Raw genomic sequence first — 18290 nt, 5'->3', positions numbered from 1 at the left:
AACTCTCTTAACCACACTCTTATTACCACACCTTTTTGGTACCCTATCAATTTGTACTTGATATACCCTCTTCAGAATTTCATTAGCACCACATTCAGCCTCTTCCATATATTCTCATCTATAGCCCATACCTTTCATCCATACAAAACCATCTGGATTACTATGCCTTTAAACATGCCTGACATTATCCTCTCAGATAGTGACCTCCCTTTATGCACATTCCTCTGTGCTCCAAAGACCTTCATCCCCTCATCCAACCTGTGACTCACTTCAGCTCCCATGGTTCCATTTGCTGTCATGTCCACTCCCAGGTATCTAAAACACTTCACTTCTCAATGTTTTCTACATTCATACTCACATCCCAACCAACCCGTCTCTCTCCACTCCTAAACCTAATAAACTTGCTTTCATTCACATATTCTCATACCTTTCTCCTTGTACATACACTCATAAACTCAGATGCCAGCTTCTGCATTTCTCACTCATATATGCTACCAGATCCATATCATCACCAAACAAGAAGTAACTCACCTCTCAAGCCCCCACCATCCCATCCATAAACAGATTAAACAGCCATGGTAACATCACGCACCCCAGTTGCAGATCCACCTTCACCTGGAACCACTCGCACTCCACTCTACCTACTCACATACATACTTTACTTTCTTAATAAAAACTCCTCTGCTTCTAATAGCTTTCCTCTTAGACAACATATTCAAAACACCTACTACATGCCATAAATGTCACATACAAATCCTTCTTTCACTAAGTACTTCTCTCACACTTTCTTCAAAACAATCACCTGATCCACACATCCTCTATATCTAATGAAACCATACTGTTCCTCCCTAATCTGATATGATGTGAATGCCAACACCTTCTCAGTCACCATTCAATCAACATAGAACTTACACTAAAAAAATCTTATCCCTCTGTAAATTTAACACTCACCTTTGTACCCATGTCTCTATTCAATGGTGCTATATTGTTATATTCTGAATCCTCAGGCACCTCACTATGATCCATACATATACTGGAAATCCTAACTAAAAAGTCATACCATTTCTTGTGAAATTCATCTGTTATAAAATCCACTGCCTTGCCACATTTCATCTTATATCATGCTTTCACCACCTCTTCTATTTACACCAAATCACTTGCCATAACTCTCTCACTTCACATACCTCCCCAAACCAAAGACCCAACGTCTGCTGCTATGCTATCATCAAACACATTCAGCAATCCATCAAAGAACTCACTCCATTTCCACTTCACCTTACCTCTGCCAGTTACCACTACCACATTTGCCCCAATCATCTATGTTTCCATTTGTTTTCTTGTTTTGCTATACTTCTAGCCATCTTCCAAAACACTTTCTTTATCCACCTGAAATTTGCTGATAACTGCACACCCCAAATCCCATTTGTCCTCTTTTTCAGCCCCTGCAACCTTCTATTGTACATCTTCCTATCCCTTGCACTACTTCCTTGTAATTGATGCTCAAACACCATCTTCCTATCCCTTGCACTACTTCCTTGTAATTGATGCTCAAACACCTCTTTTCTTTTTCATTAGCAACTTAACTTCATCATTCCACCATTCACAATCCTTTCTCACATGCCCATCACCCACCTTTCTCGTGTAACACACACCTACCACAAGTCAGATCTCTTCCCTAGATTCACTCCCCTGGCTTCAATCACTAAAAACTTTCGCCATTCTCCACTTAATCTTTCCTGGTATCTCTTCACACAAGCCCAGTCTCCAAGCTCACTTACTTTTACCACCCTCTTCTCAACCATATAATTTCCTCTTTTCCAAAACCTTCTACAAATTCTCATCCTCACCTCTACATGCTAATGATCAGACATCCCACCAGCTGCCACTCTTAGCACATTCTCATTCACATCCAAGTCTCTTTATTACATGCCTGTTAATTAGTGCATAATCAAATAATACCTGCTCATCATCTTTCCTACTCCAATTTACATGTTTTTCTCTTTTTAAACCAGGTATTTCCAATCACATGTCCTTTTTCACCACACAATTCCACAAGATGTTCATTATTTCCATTCACCTTATTAGATACCACATACCTTTTCAATTATACCCTCAACTCCTATTTTACTCACTTTCACATTCAAATCACCCATCACTAAAACCTAACCTCTTGCATCAAAGCTGATGACTCACTCGGGTGCTTCCAAAAAATTCATCAGTCAGTCCTTTCATGGCCAGCTGTATAACCACTAATAATCACCAACCTCTTAAACTCCACTTTCATCTTACAACATCAGTGGTTGAAATCAGTCCCACATGGACCATGAACATATGATTATGTAAAGCAGGTAGCAGCCCAGAAAATAGTCTTATTCATCAAACAAGACGTGCATATGGACAAAGTTTACAGTTTAAGCAAGGAAGAAGGATATTGTAAAATCAAAACAGAACATTATGTTAACAAATAATAAATACATATCCCTGGGGATAGGGGAGAAAGAATACTTCCCACGTATTCCCTGCGTGTCGTAGAAGGCGACTAAAAGGGGAGGGAGCGGGTGGCTGGAAATCCTCCCCTTTCTTGTTTTTTTTTAATTTTCCAAAAGAAGGAACAGAGAAGGGGGTCAGGTGAGGATATTCCCTCTAAGGCCCAGTTCTCTGTTCTTAACGCTACCTCGCTAACGCGGGAAATGGCAAATAGTATGAAAAAGAAAAAAAGAGAAAAAGATACTGAACATACATAGAGAGTTATGAATAAAATGTTTCTAAGCTAACTGAAAGACAAAAGAATAATACAGATCAAAGTGATACAAGTGTGAGATACATAAACAATGGAATGAAGTCGAAGAGAGGAAGCAAAAAGAAAGAAGAAAATGAAGCAGTATTGTTAAATAGGATAAAAGGCAATAAACCATGCGGATAATCTTTGAAAGACAGGTGCAAACACTTTGACTTATGAGTATAATTACCCAAAAATTTGTATGAAAGCACTCCTTTTTAGAACTCCTGATAACATAGGATGCTATAATAAAGAAATACGAGAACATGCACACCCAGAAATCTGCTATGAATATGACATATTTCAAATATGCATATGGAGACATGAATGTAAGTTCATGCACCAAAAAATTCTAGCAAATGTGCTGTGAATATGACATATTTCATATATGTATATTGAGAGATGAATGTAGGTTCATGCACACAAAAATCCTTGTTCAAACAAACATTTGCTTTTACAATACGAATGATCAAGGTTGTAAGATATAAGTGGAAAAGTAGATTTATGAATGCCAATGTAATATCATGAAAATTCATGAGCCGTCAGTATAAAAAAACGATGAAAATGGAAGGAGGAAAGGGAGGAAAAGATGTACAAAAAGATCCCAACAGAGATTGAGAACATTTAATGGAAATATAAGAAGAAAATACTGGAACAAACAGTCCAGTAAAAGATGGAGAAATAACCATAACACCAAAAATGTCACTCAAAAACAACATCAAGAGAGGCCAAAATATGATAATTTTAACAGAAGTTGAGGAAATTTTGAAGGTATTAGAGAAACCTTATCTGATAATCATATGGACTGGTGACTTCAATTTCCATTTTACTGAATGCATGGGAAATCATATTATGGATGTAAGTACAGTTACAAAGGAAAGAAGAATGAATCAGCAAGTGAAAGAGAAAAAATCCAAAGCCTAATTGATTAATATGAATCATTCTGCATTATGCAAGTAAATGACAAGACCAACAGGAGGGAGCAATACAATAGATCTTATTTCAACAAATGACATGGCACTGTTTCCTGATATACAAGTAAATAATACAAGCCTATCAGACCACAATATCATTGATATCCTAACAGAATGAATATGAACATGATACAGCAATAAAGAACATCAATGGGTTGAGTGACATAAATCTTCACCAAGATATATCAGACTAGAAAAAGATCACTAATGGGATTCTATGTGCAAACTACGATGAAATCTTTGGAGACAATAACCTGGTCACAAACACACAAAAAAAAAGATACTTAGGAAGATAATCATTGAACAGAACGACCAAATACTTTTTACGTTTGATCACAGCACGTAAAGAAGCACCAAAAAGTTCCTGTAACAACATGCCTGCGAGCATACTAAGATGAGAGGGACTAATACACTATTACTCATAGATCTAATCTTCAAAAATATCAGTCTTAAGGGATGGGTGACATCCAGAGAGTATATAGGAGAATGTAATTAATGTGTATCTGAAGAGTGTGGATTCTGGTGAGATGGAGTGTAACACGAGTTGGTAGGGCAGCTGCTGAGCTTGTTGGGTTATTTCAGTGTGTGTGTGTGTGTGTGTGTGTGTGTGTGTGTGTGTGTGTGTGTGTGTGTTATATTTACTGAGTATGGCGTGAATTTTGAGCTGAAGTTACTAAAGTCTGAGGGAGAGGTAGGCTTTTTATTTTTAATTGGAGATTGGTGGTTAGTTGTGGAATGGTTTCAGTGTGAGGTGTCAAGTGTTGTTGCACAGAATTTCATTCATCTATTCATCTATAATCATCCAATGACCTCTTTCTTAGAAAAAGAGCTATGGTGTTAACCATGATCTTTTCCCATAGGCTGTACTACTTCCAACAGCAGGGAAATGTGGACTTCTTTGGAGTGAGAAGTTCTTTGACAAAACTGTACTCCCAATCATACAGCCTCATCAAAAGTAACTTTTCACTCAAGGTGTAGCTTTGAGCAGGCAGTGTCTGGTAATACCTATATATACTATTACTACAATTACTTCCTGCCCTAGGAGTCCCTTCTATCCTTAGAAAGCTCCTGCAGCATTCAGAAAACTGGCTACATCCATCGATCAGACCATGAGTCATAAAGTGCTGTGATGTTGCGTGTTAGTCTACTACAGAGTGCAGGGCTAATGAATAGTGAGTATTAGGTGTTTCTTTAGAGTAGTTCCACCATGGGCATGACGGATCTGGGGATATACTGACACAATGAAGTATTGTGGTGACAAGTGATGTCAACAGCATGAGTAGGAGAGTGTGACTTGGGAATGTAGTTTTTGCTGGGTGCATGTCTGGCAGGTTGGAGTTAAAGACTAAGTTGAGAGGTTACTTGTTTTGTGATTGTTGGGTTGCTTCAGTGTTTAAGTGTTTTTTCAGAGTTAAATTTGTTGGGGGTGGGGTAGCTGTGAGTAGAGGTTACCAAAGTGTGAGATAGGTTTAAGCTTTTTATTCCTATTTGGGGGTTGATGGTTAGTTATACGTGGTTTGGGTAAGATGGGCCTAATTCTGTTACATAGAACCAACTTCCTAACATACGGAGACAGGACTGTATTGAGATGGTCTCTGTTTCATTGTGAACATGTTAAATGCTGGTGGTTGCTAAGCAACCAGTTATTGTTCTGAGATTTCTCTTTTGTGTGCTCTGCAGCTTTGTTATATGAATTTTTGAGACGGTGGAAGAACAGGCAGGTGAGGTACACATTTAGTTCTGTATAAATAGAATGTATGTGAAAGAAAGGAGAAATAGGAAGTAAGTTTGAGGAAATAAACCTCAAAGTTCTGGCTCAGAGTGAAACAAAGCTCTACGGTAAAAAGTAAGAATGGTTTGGGAATGTCTAAGGGGGTAGAATTAGAGACTGGTATGAAAACAAAAGCTATGAACGGAGTAGCATCACTGCCAAAGTATAAATGGGTGAGCAGGAAAAATGTAAGAGGGCATTACTGGATTACATATTACATGACAAGCATGCAAAAGAGACTCTTAGATGTGAATATGCTAATAGCTCCAGCTGGTGGCATGTCTGATCATTACCTGATGGAGGTGAAGGTGATGATCTGTAGAGGTTTTCAGAAGGGGGAAATAATACAAGTAAGAAGAAGGTAGTGAAAGGACATGAGCTTGGAAAAGAGGCATGAGCGAAGATATACCAAGAGAGATTGGGTGTAGAATGGCAAAAGGTGAGAGTAAACGAAGGAAGAGGAGTGGGTGAGGAATGGGAGATAATCAGAGAGGCACTACTGGCATGTGCCAAAGATGAGAAGTGGGAAGGTCCAAATGGGTAGTGAGTGATACATGACAAAGTTGCTGGTTAGAGAGAAAAGAGAGGAGTATGGGCAGTACTTACACAGGAGTGGATATAATTGGGAGACGTAAAAGAGAAAGCAGCAGAAAGTAAAGATAAAGGTGCAGGGGTTGAAAGAGGGCAAATAAAAAATAAAGTGAGCGATTATCAGTAAACTTCAGGAAGAATAATAAGATGTTCTGGAAGGTTAATATTATGAGAACAAATGGAAACATCAGAAGGGGGAAATGGAAAAAAGGCAAATGCAGGGTGTTTATGTTGGGGGGTGTATGTGAAGTGAGAGAGTCATGGAAAGTGGTTTGCGTAAGATGAAATGTAGCAAGGCAGCTGTAATGGATGGTATTAGTTAGGATTTTCAGTGTACATACAGATCTAGGTGAGGTGCCAGAGGATTAGCAGAATGCACCAACAGTGCAACTGTATAAAGGGAAGTGGGATAAAGTTGAGCGTTCAGACTACAAAGGAACAAGTTTGCTGAGTGTACCTGATAAGTTGGTTGGGAGAGTGGTGATTGAGAGGGTGAAGGCACATACAAAATATCAGATTAGGAAGGAACAGTTTGATTTCAGAGGTGGTACAGGAAGTGTATATCAGGTGTTTGCTTTCAAGAATGTGTACAAGAAATACTTAGAGAAATAGAAGGATTTGTATGTGGCATTCATGGATTTGGAGTGAACATATGATAAGGTTGACAGGTACGCCTTGTGAAAGGTCTTAAAAATATGTGGTATGCGAGTAAAGCTAGTAGAAGCAATAAGAAGTTTTAGCAAGAGTGTAAAGTACTTGCACAAGTAGGTAGGGAGGAGAGTGAGCAGTTCCAGATGACAGTTGGACAGCAGCAAGGGGTATGATGTGACCATGGCTGGTAAATTTGCTTATAGATGGTGTGGTGAGGAGGGTCCTAGGAGCACTGAGGAATGTGCAAGACAGGCAGTTATCTGTGAGGGCAAAAATGTGTATGTTTGATGTTACAGTAGTCCCAACGATGATATGTGAATATAAGGCATGCCCTACAGGTGGGAATGTAAGGAAAAGGGTGGATGTGTTGGCATGAAATGTTTGATGACAATATGTGGTGTGAGGTGATTCAACTGAATAAGTAATAAAATGGCAAGATAGTAGTGCTGAAACTGTTTGGCCATATAGATAGAATGAGTGAGGAACACTTGACTACTGAGGATTTATTTGTCTGAAGTGGAGGAGAAAAGAAGGGGAAGACCAAACTATAGATAGAAGGATGGAGTGGAAAGTATTCTGTGGTTGAGGTCTAAACACACAGAAGGGTGAAAGGCTTACACTCAATAGGGTTAACTGGAACAATGTGGTATACAGGGGGATATGTGCTGTCAGTGGACTGAACCTGGGCATGAAAGTGGCCAGGGAAAACCATGGAAAGGACTGTGAGGCCTAGTTTTGTACACGAGATTATGGTTTCGGTGCATTGCACATGAAAATTATGGAATAGGTGCAAGCTGGTGCAGCCTTTCTTCATCTGTTCCTGGGACTACTCTGCTAATGCAAGAAACAGCGGACAAGACAGAAAAAAATATTTATATATGTACCTAAACTTTAGAATTGCTTCCAGAGAGTGGCAGTCTTTAAAGAAAGCACCTATAATGACCAAGCCAACACCTAGCGGTCATACAAATGTCAAAATATCAGCAAGGGATTTAGCAAAGCTCACAAAAAATTAGCACATGATGATATTAACATAGGGTTTAACAAAGCCCACAAAAATTAGCACTTGATGATTCCTGGGGCCTAAAATGTAAATCACGAGATGACTCGCAGAGTTTACAGGTTGAATGTACCCATAGCCCCCTGATCCAAAGGTTGCAACAAGTAGTGCTGGATGGATGTTAAATTACCTGAACATTTTCAGATACTTATTTAATGCTGCCACCTTCCAGCACACTGCAAAAAGGGAGCTGTGTTGGATGAAAGAAAATCTACCTGAACTTGTTCAGATACTTTATCTAATTCTGCTCCCTTCCAGGACACTGTAATAACCAATTTGTTTATTTGGAAGAAAAAGTATCAGAATATGTTCAGATAATTCATCTAATGCTGCTGCCTTCTGATACATTTTGAAAATCACATGTTTTTCTAACCTATCTGCATTTACGGAATTACCTAAGTTGAGCAACGCTAAAAAGGATGACATGTATAATGTACACATTTATTTCTTACTTTATTCTCCTAGTTGATCTAACTTAGCCCATCATTGCAAAACTAGATGCCTCCATTCCAGTTAAATATATTCATATAAAATCATTTGACCGATATAATATTATGATACTTTACCTAAATCCTCTCCTCTTTATCAAACTACATCTTATGATCTCTATATTTCCCTAGAGGACTTCTCTTCCTTAAATACTGAGGATTGATGTAAAAACATTGAAAGAAAAAAACCACAAGCAACACTTCAACTTCTCTAATCACAATTAAAATGCATTTTATATATTTTTTTTTTTTTGTCGCTGTCTCGTTTTTGTCGTTTTTTGTCGCTGTCTCTGTTTTGTCGTTTGCGAGGTAGCGCAAGGAAACAGACGAAAGAAATGGCCCAACCCACCCCCATACACATGTATATACATACACGTCCACACACGCAAATATACATACCTACACAGCTTTCCATGGTTTACCCCAGACACTTCACATGTCCTGATTCAATCCACTGACAGCACGTCAACCCCGGTATACCACATCGATCCAATTCACTCTATTCCTTGCCCTCCTATCACCCTCCTGCATGTTCAGGCACCGATCACACAAAATCTTTTTCACTCCATCTTTCCACCTCCAATTTGGTCTCCCACTTCTTGTTCCCTCCACCTCCGACACATATATCCTCTTGGTCAATCTTTCCTCACTCATTCTCTCCATGTGCCCAAACCATTTCAAAACACCCTCTTCTGCTCTCCCAACCACGCTCTTTTTATTTCCACACATCTCTCTTACCCTTACATTACATACTCGATCAAACCACCTCACACCACACATTGTCCTCAAACATCTCACTTCCAGCACATCCATCCTCCTGCGCACAACTCTATCCATAGCCCACCCCTCGCAACCATACAACATTGTTGGAACCACTATTCCTTCATACATACCCATTTTTGCTTTCCGAGATAATGTTCTCGACTTCCACACATTCTTCAAGGCTCCCAGGATTTTCGCCCCCTCCCCCACCCTATGTTCCACTTCCACTTCCATGGTTCCATCTGCTGCCAGATCCACTCCCAGATATCTAAAACACTTTACTTCCTCCAGTTTTTCTCCATTCAAACTTACCTCCCAATTGACTTGACCCTCAACCCTACTGTACCTAATAACCTTGCTCTTATTCACATTTACTCTTAACTTTCTTCTTTCACACACTTTACCAAACTCAGTCACCAGCTTCTGCAGTTTCTCACATGAATCAGCCACCAGCGCTGTATCATCAGCGAACAACAACTGACTCACTTCCCAAGCTCTCTCATCCACAACAGACTTCATACTTGCCTCTCTTTCCAAAACTCTTGCATTCACCTCCCTAACAACCCCATCCATAAACAAATTAAACAACCATGGAGACATCACACACCCCTGCCGCAAACCTACATTCACTGAGAACCAATCACTTTCCTCTCTTCCTACACGTACACATGCCTTACATCCTCGATAAAAACTTTTCACTGCTTCTAACAACTTGCCTCCCACACCATATATTCTTAATACCTTCCACAGAGCATCTCTATCAACTCTATCATATGCCTTCTCCAGATCCATAAATGCTACATACAAATCCATTTGCTTTTCTAAGTATTTCTCACATACATTCTTCAAAGCAAACACCTGATCCACACATCCTCTACCACTTCTGAAACCACACTGCTCTTCCCCAATCTGATGCTCTGTACATGCCTTCACCCTCTCAATCAATACCCTCCCATATAATTTACCAGGAATACTCAACAAACTTATACCTCTGAAATTTGAGCACTCACTCTTATCCCCTTTGCCTTTGTACAATGGCACTATGCACGCATTCCGCCAATCCTCAGGCACCTCACCATGAGTCATACATACATTAAATAACCTTACCAACCACTCAATAATACAGTCACCCCCTTTTTTAATAAATTCCACTGCAATACCATCCAAACCTGTTGCCTTGCCGGCTTTCATCTTCCGCAAAGCTTTTACTACCTCTTCTCTGTTTACCAAATCATTTTCCCTAACCCTCTCACTTTGCACACCACCTCGACCAAAACACCCTATATCTGCCACTCTATCATCAAACACATTCAACAAACCTTCAAAATACTCACTCCATCTCCTTCTCACATCACCACTACTTGTTATCACCTCCCCATTTGCGCCCTTCACTGAAGTTCCCATTTGCTCCCTTGTCTTACGCACTTTATTTACCTCTTTCCAGAACATCTTTTTATTCTCCCTAAAATTTAATGATACTCTCTCACCCAAACTCTCATTTGCCCTCTTTTTCACCTCTTGCACCTTTCTCTTGACCTCCTGTCTCTTTCTTTTATACATCTCCCACTCAATTGCATTTTTTCCCTGTAAAAATCGTCCAAATGCCTCTCTCTTCTCTTTCACTAATAATCTTACTTCTTCATCCCACCACTCACTACCCTTTCTAATCACCCCACCTCCCACTCTTCTCATGCCACAAGCATCGTTTGCCCAGTCCATCACTGATTCCCTAAATACATCCCATTCCTCCCCCACTCCCCTTACTTCCATTGTTCTCACCTTTATCCATTCTGTACTCAGTCTCTCCTGGTACTTCCTCACACAAGTCTCCTTCCCAAGCTCACTTACTCTCACCACCCTCTTCACTACAACATTCACTTCTTCTTATATCTATATTCTATTATAAATGATTGCCTTTTCCAGCGTCACTGTGGTAGCACCAGAAAACAGACAAAGATCCATCCATTCTCTTATACATATATATACATATACACACAATGTACATATATACATATTTGTATCCAATTCTCAGCACCCTCCCAACAAGACACAGGATCGCCATCCCCTATGACAGCGAGGTAGTACCAGGAAACAGACAAAGAAAGGCCACATCTACTCATCCATTCTCTACCATGCACCACAAACCACAGCTCCCTATCCACATCCAGGCCCCATACACCTTTCCATAGTTTACCCCAAATGCTTCACATGCCCTGGTTTACTGTATGTTCAAGTCCCGATCAATCAAAGTCTTTTTCACTCCATTCTTCCACCTCTAATTTGGTCTCCCACTTGTTGTTCCCTCCACTTCTGACATATATATCCTCTATGTCAACCTTTCCTCACTCATTCTCTCCATATGTCCAAACCATTTCAACACACCCTCTTCTGCTCTCTTAACAACACTCTTTTCATTACAACACATCTCTCTTATCCTTTTACTACTTACTCGCTCAATCTACTTCACACCACAGATTGTCCTCGAACAATTCATTTCCAGCACATCTACCCTTCCCGCACAACCCTATCTATAGCTCATCCCTCAGAATCATATAACAGGGCAAGAACAATCGAAATAGAAGTAATGACACAAAAATATGAATACATAATTCTTTGTTTTATTCTTTTCCAATTCTTGTTCACTTTCTCTCCAACCCCATGCTCCTTTAAAAATATTTGGACTTAAACTTAATGTTGCAATGAAAATAATGCAATGAAGTGACTGGTTTACTTGTTTCAAATATGCTTACTCTTTCCTATCATGAGGTATGTTTGTTACCTTTCAAATCTATAAACTAAATTTTCTGGTGTAATGAAAAATACTGCAAATTGGTAAATAGATCACTTCTTTTAAAGTTGTTTTACAAGATAGACTTTCATGGCTGGTAAAGAGGTTTGCTTGTAGTGAGGTAACAAAATAATAGGACATATATAATACTTATTTACTGACCTTGCTCATGGGTTTTCCTGAATTTTCAAATTTCTTCATTCCTCCTCCTACAAGGGTCCACATGGGTTGGTAGTAATGTACCTGAAAAATTTAAGGTTTACCATAAAAATTTTATTTACATGACCTTATGTTATACTGAGCAACAAATATGCCATTTATCCTGAACAAACACTTGTATCCAAAATGACCACTTTATTACCATAAGCCAGTACCTTAAGAGGCAAACTGAGCTTTTTAACCAAAGAATTTTAAAGAGGCTTTCCTAACATTTCAATTTCAAAGAATTTCTATTTTGATACATGTGAAACTGTTCAACTTTTTAAAACCAGTTATACGTTTATGTATTTTCTTGAATATACCGCTTTACAAGTCAATGTGGTTGCGAGTAGATGGAACGTATAAAAAAATATATATTCATTTATTTATTTTATTTATTTTGCTTTGTCCCTGTCTCCCACGTTTGCGAGGTAGCGCAAGGAAACAGACGAAAGAAATGGCCCAACCCACCCCCATACACAATGTATACACACACACGTCCACACACGCAAATATACATACCTATACATCTCAATGTACACATATATATACATACACAGACACATACATATATACCCATGCACACAATGCACACTGTCTGCCCCCATTCACTCCCATCGCCACCTCGCTACACATGGAATACCTTCCCCCTCCCCCCTCCCCACTCCCCCCTCATGTGTGCGAGGTAGCACTAGGAAAAGACAACAAAGGCCCCATTCGTTCACACTCAGTCTCTAGCTATCACGCAATAATGCCCGAAACCACAGCTCCCTTTCCACATCCAGGCCCCACACAACTTTCCATGGTTTACCCCAGACACTTCACATGCCCTGATTCAATCCAATGAAAGCACGTCAACCCCGGTATACCACATCGATCCAATTCACTCTATTCCTTGCCCTCCTTTCACCCTCCTGCATGTTCAGGCCCCGATCACACAAAATCTTTTTCACTCCATCTTTCCACCTCCAATTTGGTCTCCCACTTCTCCTCGTTCCCTCCACCTCCGACACATATATCCTCTTGGTCAATCTTTCCTCACTCATTCTCTCCATGTGCCCAAACCATTTCAAAACACCCTCTTCTGCTCTCTCAACCACGCTCTTTTTATTTCCACACATCTCTCTTACCCTTACATTACTTACTCGATCAAACCACCTCACACCACACATTGTCCTCAAACATCTCATTTCCAGCACATCCATCCTCCTGCGCACAACTCTATCCATAGCCCACGCCTCGCAACCATACAACATTGTTGGAACCACTATTCCTTCAAACATACCCATTTTTGCTTTCCGAGATAATGTTCTCGACTTCCACACATTCTTCAAGGCTCCCAGGATTTTCGCCCCCTCCCCCACCCTATGATTCACTTCCGCTTCCATGGTTCCATCCGCTGCCAGATCCACTCCCATATATCTAAAACACTTTACTTCCTCCAGTTTTTCTCCATTCAAACTTACCTCCCAATTGACTTGACCCTCAACCCTACTGTACCTAATAACCTTGCTCTTATTCACATTTACTCTTAACTTTCTTCTTTCACACACTTTACCAAACTCAGTCACCAGCTTCTGCAGTTTCTCACATGAATCAGCCACCAGCGCTGTATCATCAGCGAACAACAACTGACTCACTTCCCAAGCTCTCTCATCCACAACAGACTTCATACTTGCCTCTCTTTCCAAAACTCTTGCATTCACCTCCCTAACAACCCCATCCATAAACAAATTAAACAACCATGGAGACATCACACACCCCTGCCGCAGACCTACATTCACTGAGAACCAATCACTTTCCTCTCTTCCTACACGTACACATGCCTTACATCCTCGATAAAAACTTTTCACTGCTTCTAACAACTTGCCTCCCACACCATATATTCTTAATACCTTCCACAGAGCATCTCTATCAACTCTATCATATGCCTTCTCCAGATCCATAAATGCTACATACAAATCCATTTGCTTTTCTAAGTACTTCTCACATACATTCTTCAAAGCAAACACCTGATCCACACAACCTCTACCACTTCTGAAACCACACTGCTCTTCCCCAATCTGATGCTCTGTACATGCCTTCACCCTCTCAATCAATACCCTCCCATATAATTTACCAGGAATACTCAACAAACTTATACCTCTGTAATTTGAGCACTCACTCTTATCCCCTTTGCCTTTGTACAATGGCACTATGCACGCATTCCGCCAATCTTCAGGCACCTCACCATATATATATCAAATAATTGTGGATAGTTAATCCAGGAATGCTGTGATATCATGGTAAAGTCTAGGAAGTTAGATGACATGATTTGCCATCTCAGATACCCCTTAGTACAAAGAGTGGGGAAATGCAACATGTGTTTTAGTGATATTTCTGCTATTTATGTTCCCAGTGATATTTTCCTCTACTAGTAACTACCCGTTGGTCCTAAGTTGTCCTAAGAGGTAAAGGCCCATATTCTTGCTTGGAGGCATGAAAATATGTCTACTGGTGAGATATCAAGATGCATTGACATGGCTGATTTCACTATAAGGACATTTTTTCCTTCTAATGTCATCCCTCCACAAAAAGATAGGTCCAGTCAGCCAAGAAAGAGCAATATGGCAACTGATAACCTGATGAAACATGAGGAGTTGAATGAAACACCATTCCTGTCAGGTTATCAGCTGCCCTACTGGTGTTACTAGGTTGACTACAGCCAGGTTTTCAATGAGATATGACATTAAAAGGAAGAAAAAAAAGGTGTCCAGTTGGTGAACTCAGAACTAGCGGTACATCTTGAAACCTTCCTTAAAGACAAATTTTCTTGTTTCCATGCAAGAATAAAAGCCTTTTCATAATCAGACAACTTCTTAGGACCCATGTTTAGTTACTTGAGGAGAAAAATATCATCTGGAACAAAAAGTGAAACATTAAACACAAGGAAACCAAGAAAAGTGTCATCACTCCACTCTCAATATCACAAGGTAACTCAGGCAGCAATTCATGTCATCTGTTTTTTAAGGCTGTATAATACTCCAAATATAAGACATACCTACCATAAAAGGGTATCAGGATTTGTTTCACATAAAATCTGACATGTAAAATCCTTATTCTTTACTATAACTGCAAGACTTTCTTTGTAGAGACAATAATTTCAAACACACTCTTACTTCATATAAAGGCACAGTGTAATGATGAATTCATGGACATGAATATAAACATTACAACTTTCACATTACAAATATGTACCAGTATATCAAGTGGTTAACATGTGTGGAAAGGATATTGGAGACTTTTCCTTGGACATATTCTAGCTTTCCTTTGACATATTCTAGCTCCTTGTTTATCACCTGTGAAAGTCCTCCATTACACCAAGATTACATAAAGAGAAAATTAGGAGCAAGTATTACATAGTTTCTTTCATTAGGGATCCCTCCTTTCAAGCCTCCCTCCTAATATAATCCTACTATAATTACTCTTTAATACACTTATTTTTCAATATTTTTCATATCATTATCCTTCACTCTCCTATCAACTGATACATATCCTAAGTGTTCCTCCTAATAACTTAGATTTATCTAACAATCTATGTATTCTCTAATCAGGTGGATATCTGTGCATTTGTTGTACAGTAAACAGAATTATTCTTACAAAAAAGAAAAAAGTAAAGAAAAGCAACATATATAAACCTGAAGGATATGATTTCATCTACAGCAACTGCACATGAAATTCTACACTTGTACATACAGCAGCACTGTCTGAAATTCATCATTCTAATAATCAAAGTGATGACATACTAAACCAATAGCACTTTTTACACATAACATGGCAGAGATGCATTGGAAACTTGTATTCATAATCATAATAATCCTGGGGATATGGGAGAAAGAATACTTCCCACGTATTCCCATGTGTCGTAGAAGGCCACTAAAGGGGGTGAGAGCAGGGGGCTGAAAACCCTCCCATCCTTATATTTCAATTTCTGAAAGAGGAAACAGGAGGAGTCAAGCAAGGAGTGCTCATCCTCCTTGAAGGCTCATATTGGGGTGTTTGAATGTATGTGGATGTAACCAAGATGACAAGAAAGGTGAGATATGTATTATGTTTGAGGAAAGATACCTGGATGTTTTGGCTCTGAGTGAAATGAAGCTCAAGGATAAAGAGGAAGAGTGGGAAAGTCTTGGAAGCAAAGTCAGAGGTTGGTAAGAGGACAAGAGCTAAAGGAAGGAGTAGCAATACTCTCAAGCAGGAGTTGTGGGAGTATGTGAAAGAGTGTAAGAAGGTAAATTCTAGATTGATGTGGGTAAAACTGAAAGTGATTGGAAAGAGATGGGTGATTATTGGTGCTTATGGACCTGGTCATGAGAAGAAAGTTCATGAGAGGCAAGAGTTTTGGGAGCAACCGAGTGAGTTAGGTGGTAGCTTTGATGCACGAGACCAGGTTTTAGTGAAGGTGATTTAAATGCGGAGGTGAGTAATGTGGCAGTTGATGGCACAAGTGGTGAACATGGTACAGTATTCACTGTTGTGAATGGATATGGTGAAGAACATGTGGATTTGTGTGCTGAAAAAAAAAGATTGGTGATTCTGAATACCTGGTTTAAAAAGAGAGATATACATAAGTATACATATGTGACTGAGAGAGATGGTCAAAGGGCATTACTGGATTACGTGTTAATTGATAGGTGTGTAAAACAGAGACTTTTGGATGTTCATATGCTGGGAGGAGCAGCTGGAGGGATGTCTGATTACTATCTTGTGGAGGCAAAGATCTGTAGAGGCTTTTAAAAAAGAAGAGAGAATGTTGGGGAGAAGAGAGTGGTGAGAGTGAGTTCAGAAAGGACACTTGTGTGAGGAAGTATCAGGAGAGTTTGAGTGTAGAATGGCAAAAAGTAAGAGCAGATGACCTGAGGGGAGTGGGTGAGGAATGGGATGTATTCAGGGAAGCAGTGATGGCTTGTGCTTGGGCAGATGAGAAAGGGTGGTGAGTGGTGGGATGAAGAAGTAAAGTTGTTAGTGAGAGAAAAAAGAGAAGTGCTTGGATGATACTTACAAGGAAGGAATGCTAATGTCTGGGAGATGTATAAAAGAAAGCAGCAGGAGGCCAAGAGAAAGGTGCAAGGGTTGAAAAAGAGGTCAAATGAGAGTTGGGGTGAGAGAGTATCATTAAACTTTAGGGAGAATAAAAAGATGCTTTGGAAGGAGGTAAATAACATGTGTAAGACTAGAGAACAAATGGGAACATCAGTCAAGGGGGCAAGCAGAGAAATAATAACAGGTGGTGATGAAATGAGAAGATGGAGTGAGAATTTTGAGGGTTTGTTGAATGTGTTTGATGACAGAGTGGCAGATATAGGGTGTTTTGGTTGGGGTGGAGTGTGAAGTGAGTGTCAGGGAGAATAGTTTGGTTAAGTGAGAAGAGGTGGTGAAAGCTTTGCAGAAGATGAAAACTGCCAAGGTGGCAGATGGTATTGCAGTAGAATTTATTATAAAAGCAGGTGACTGTGTTGTTGATTGGTTGGTAAGGATATTCAATGTATGTATGGATCATGGTGAAGTGCCTGAGGATTGGCAGAATACATGCATAGTGCCACTGTACAAAGGCAAAGAGGATAAAGGTGAGTGTTCAAACTGCAGAGGCATAAGTTTGTTGAGAATTCCTGGGAAATTATAAGGGAGGGTATTGATTGAGAGGGTGAAGGCATGTACAAAGCATCAAATTGGGGAAGAGCAGTGTGGTTTCAGAAGCGGTAGAGGATGTGAGAGGATGTGTGGATCAGGTGTTTGCTTTGAAGAATATGTGAGAGAAATACTTAGAAAAGCAGATGGATTTGTAAGAAGCATTTATGGATCTGCAGAAGGCATATGATAGGGTTGATACAGATGCTTTGTGGAAGGTCTTAAGAGTATAAGGTGTGGGAGGCAAGTTACTAGAACCAGTGAAAAGTTTTTACCAAGGATGTTAGGCATGTGTAAGAGTAGTAAAGAGGAGAGTGACTGGTTCCCAGTGAATGTTGGTCTGTGGTAGGGATGCATGATGTCCCCATGGTTATTTAATTAGTTTATAAATTGGGTGGTTTGGGAGGTAAATGCAAGAGTTCTGGAGAGAGGGACAAGTATGCAGTCTGCTGGAGATGAGAGGCCCTGGGAAGCGAGTCAGTTGTTGTTCACTGATGATACAGCTCTAGTGGCTGATTCGAATGAAAAGTGCAGAAGTTGGTGGCTGAGTATGGAAAAGTG

At 39.8% G+C, this 18290-nt stretch overlaps 1 protein-coding gene across 4 annotated transcripts in view; it reads right to left on the bottom strand.

Moving 5' to 3' along the window:
* The window catches only part of Sqor (Sulfide quinone oxidoreductase), a 125628-nt gene that overhangs the window by 91899 nt on the left and 15439 nt on the right, over positions 1-18290 (bottom strand). For all 4 annotated transcript variants that reach the window (XM_071662837.1, XM_071662838.1, XM_071662836.1 and 1 more), the window contains exon 4: positions 12027-12107. In XM_071662837.1, the coding sequence (XP_071518938.1) occupies positions 12027-12107 (81 nt within the window). The remainder of the gene's footprint in view (positions 1-12026; positions 12108-18290) is intronic.

Source organism: Panulirus ornatus, chromosome 6 (assembly GCF_036320965.1).
Source record: "Panulirus ornatus isolate Po-2019 chromosome 6, ASM3632096v1, whole genome shotgun sequence".
Classification (NCBI taxonomy): Eukaryota; Metazoa; Arthropoda; class Malacostraca; order Decapoda; family Palinuridae; genus Panulirus; species Panulirus ornatus.
The sequence above is the reverse complement of the archived record's forward strand: the minus strand, read 5'-3'. Positions and strand labels throughout refer to the sequence as shown.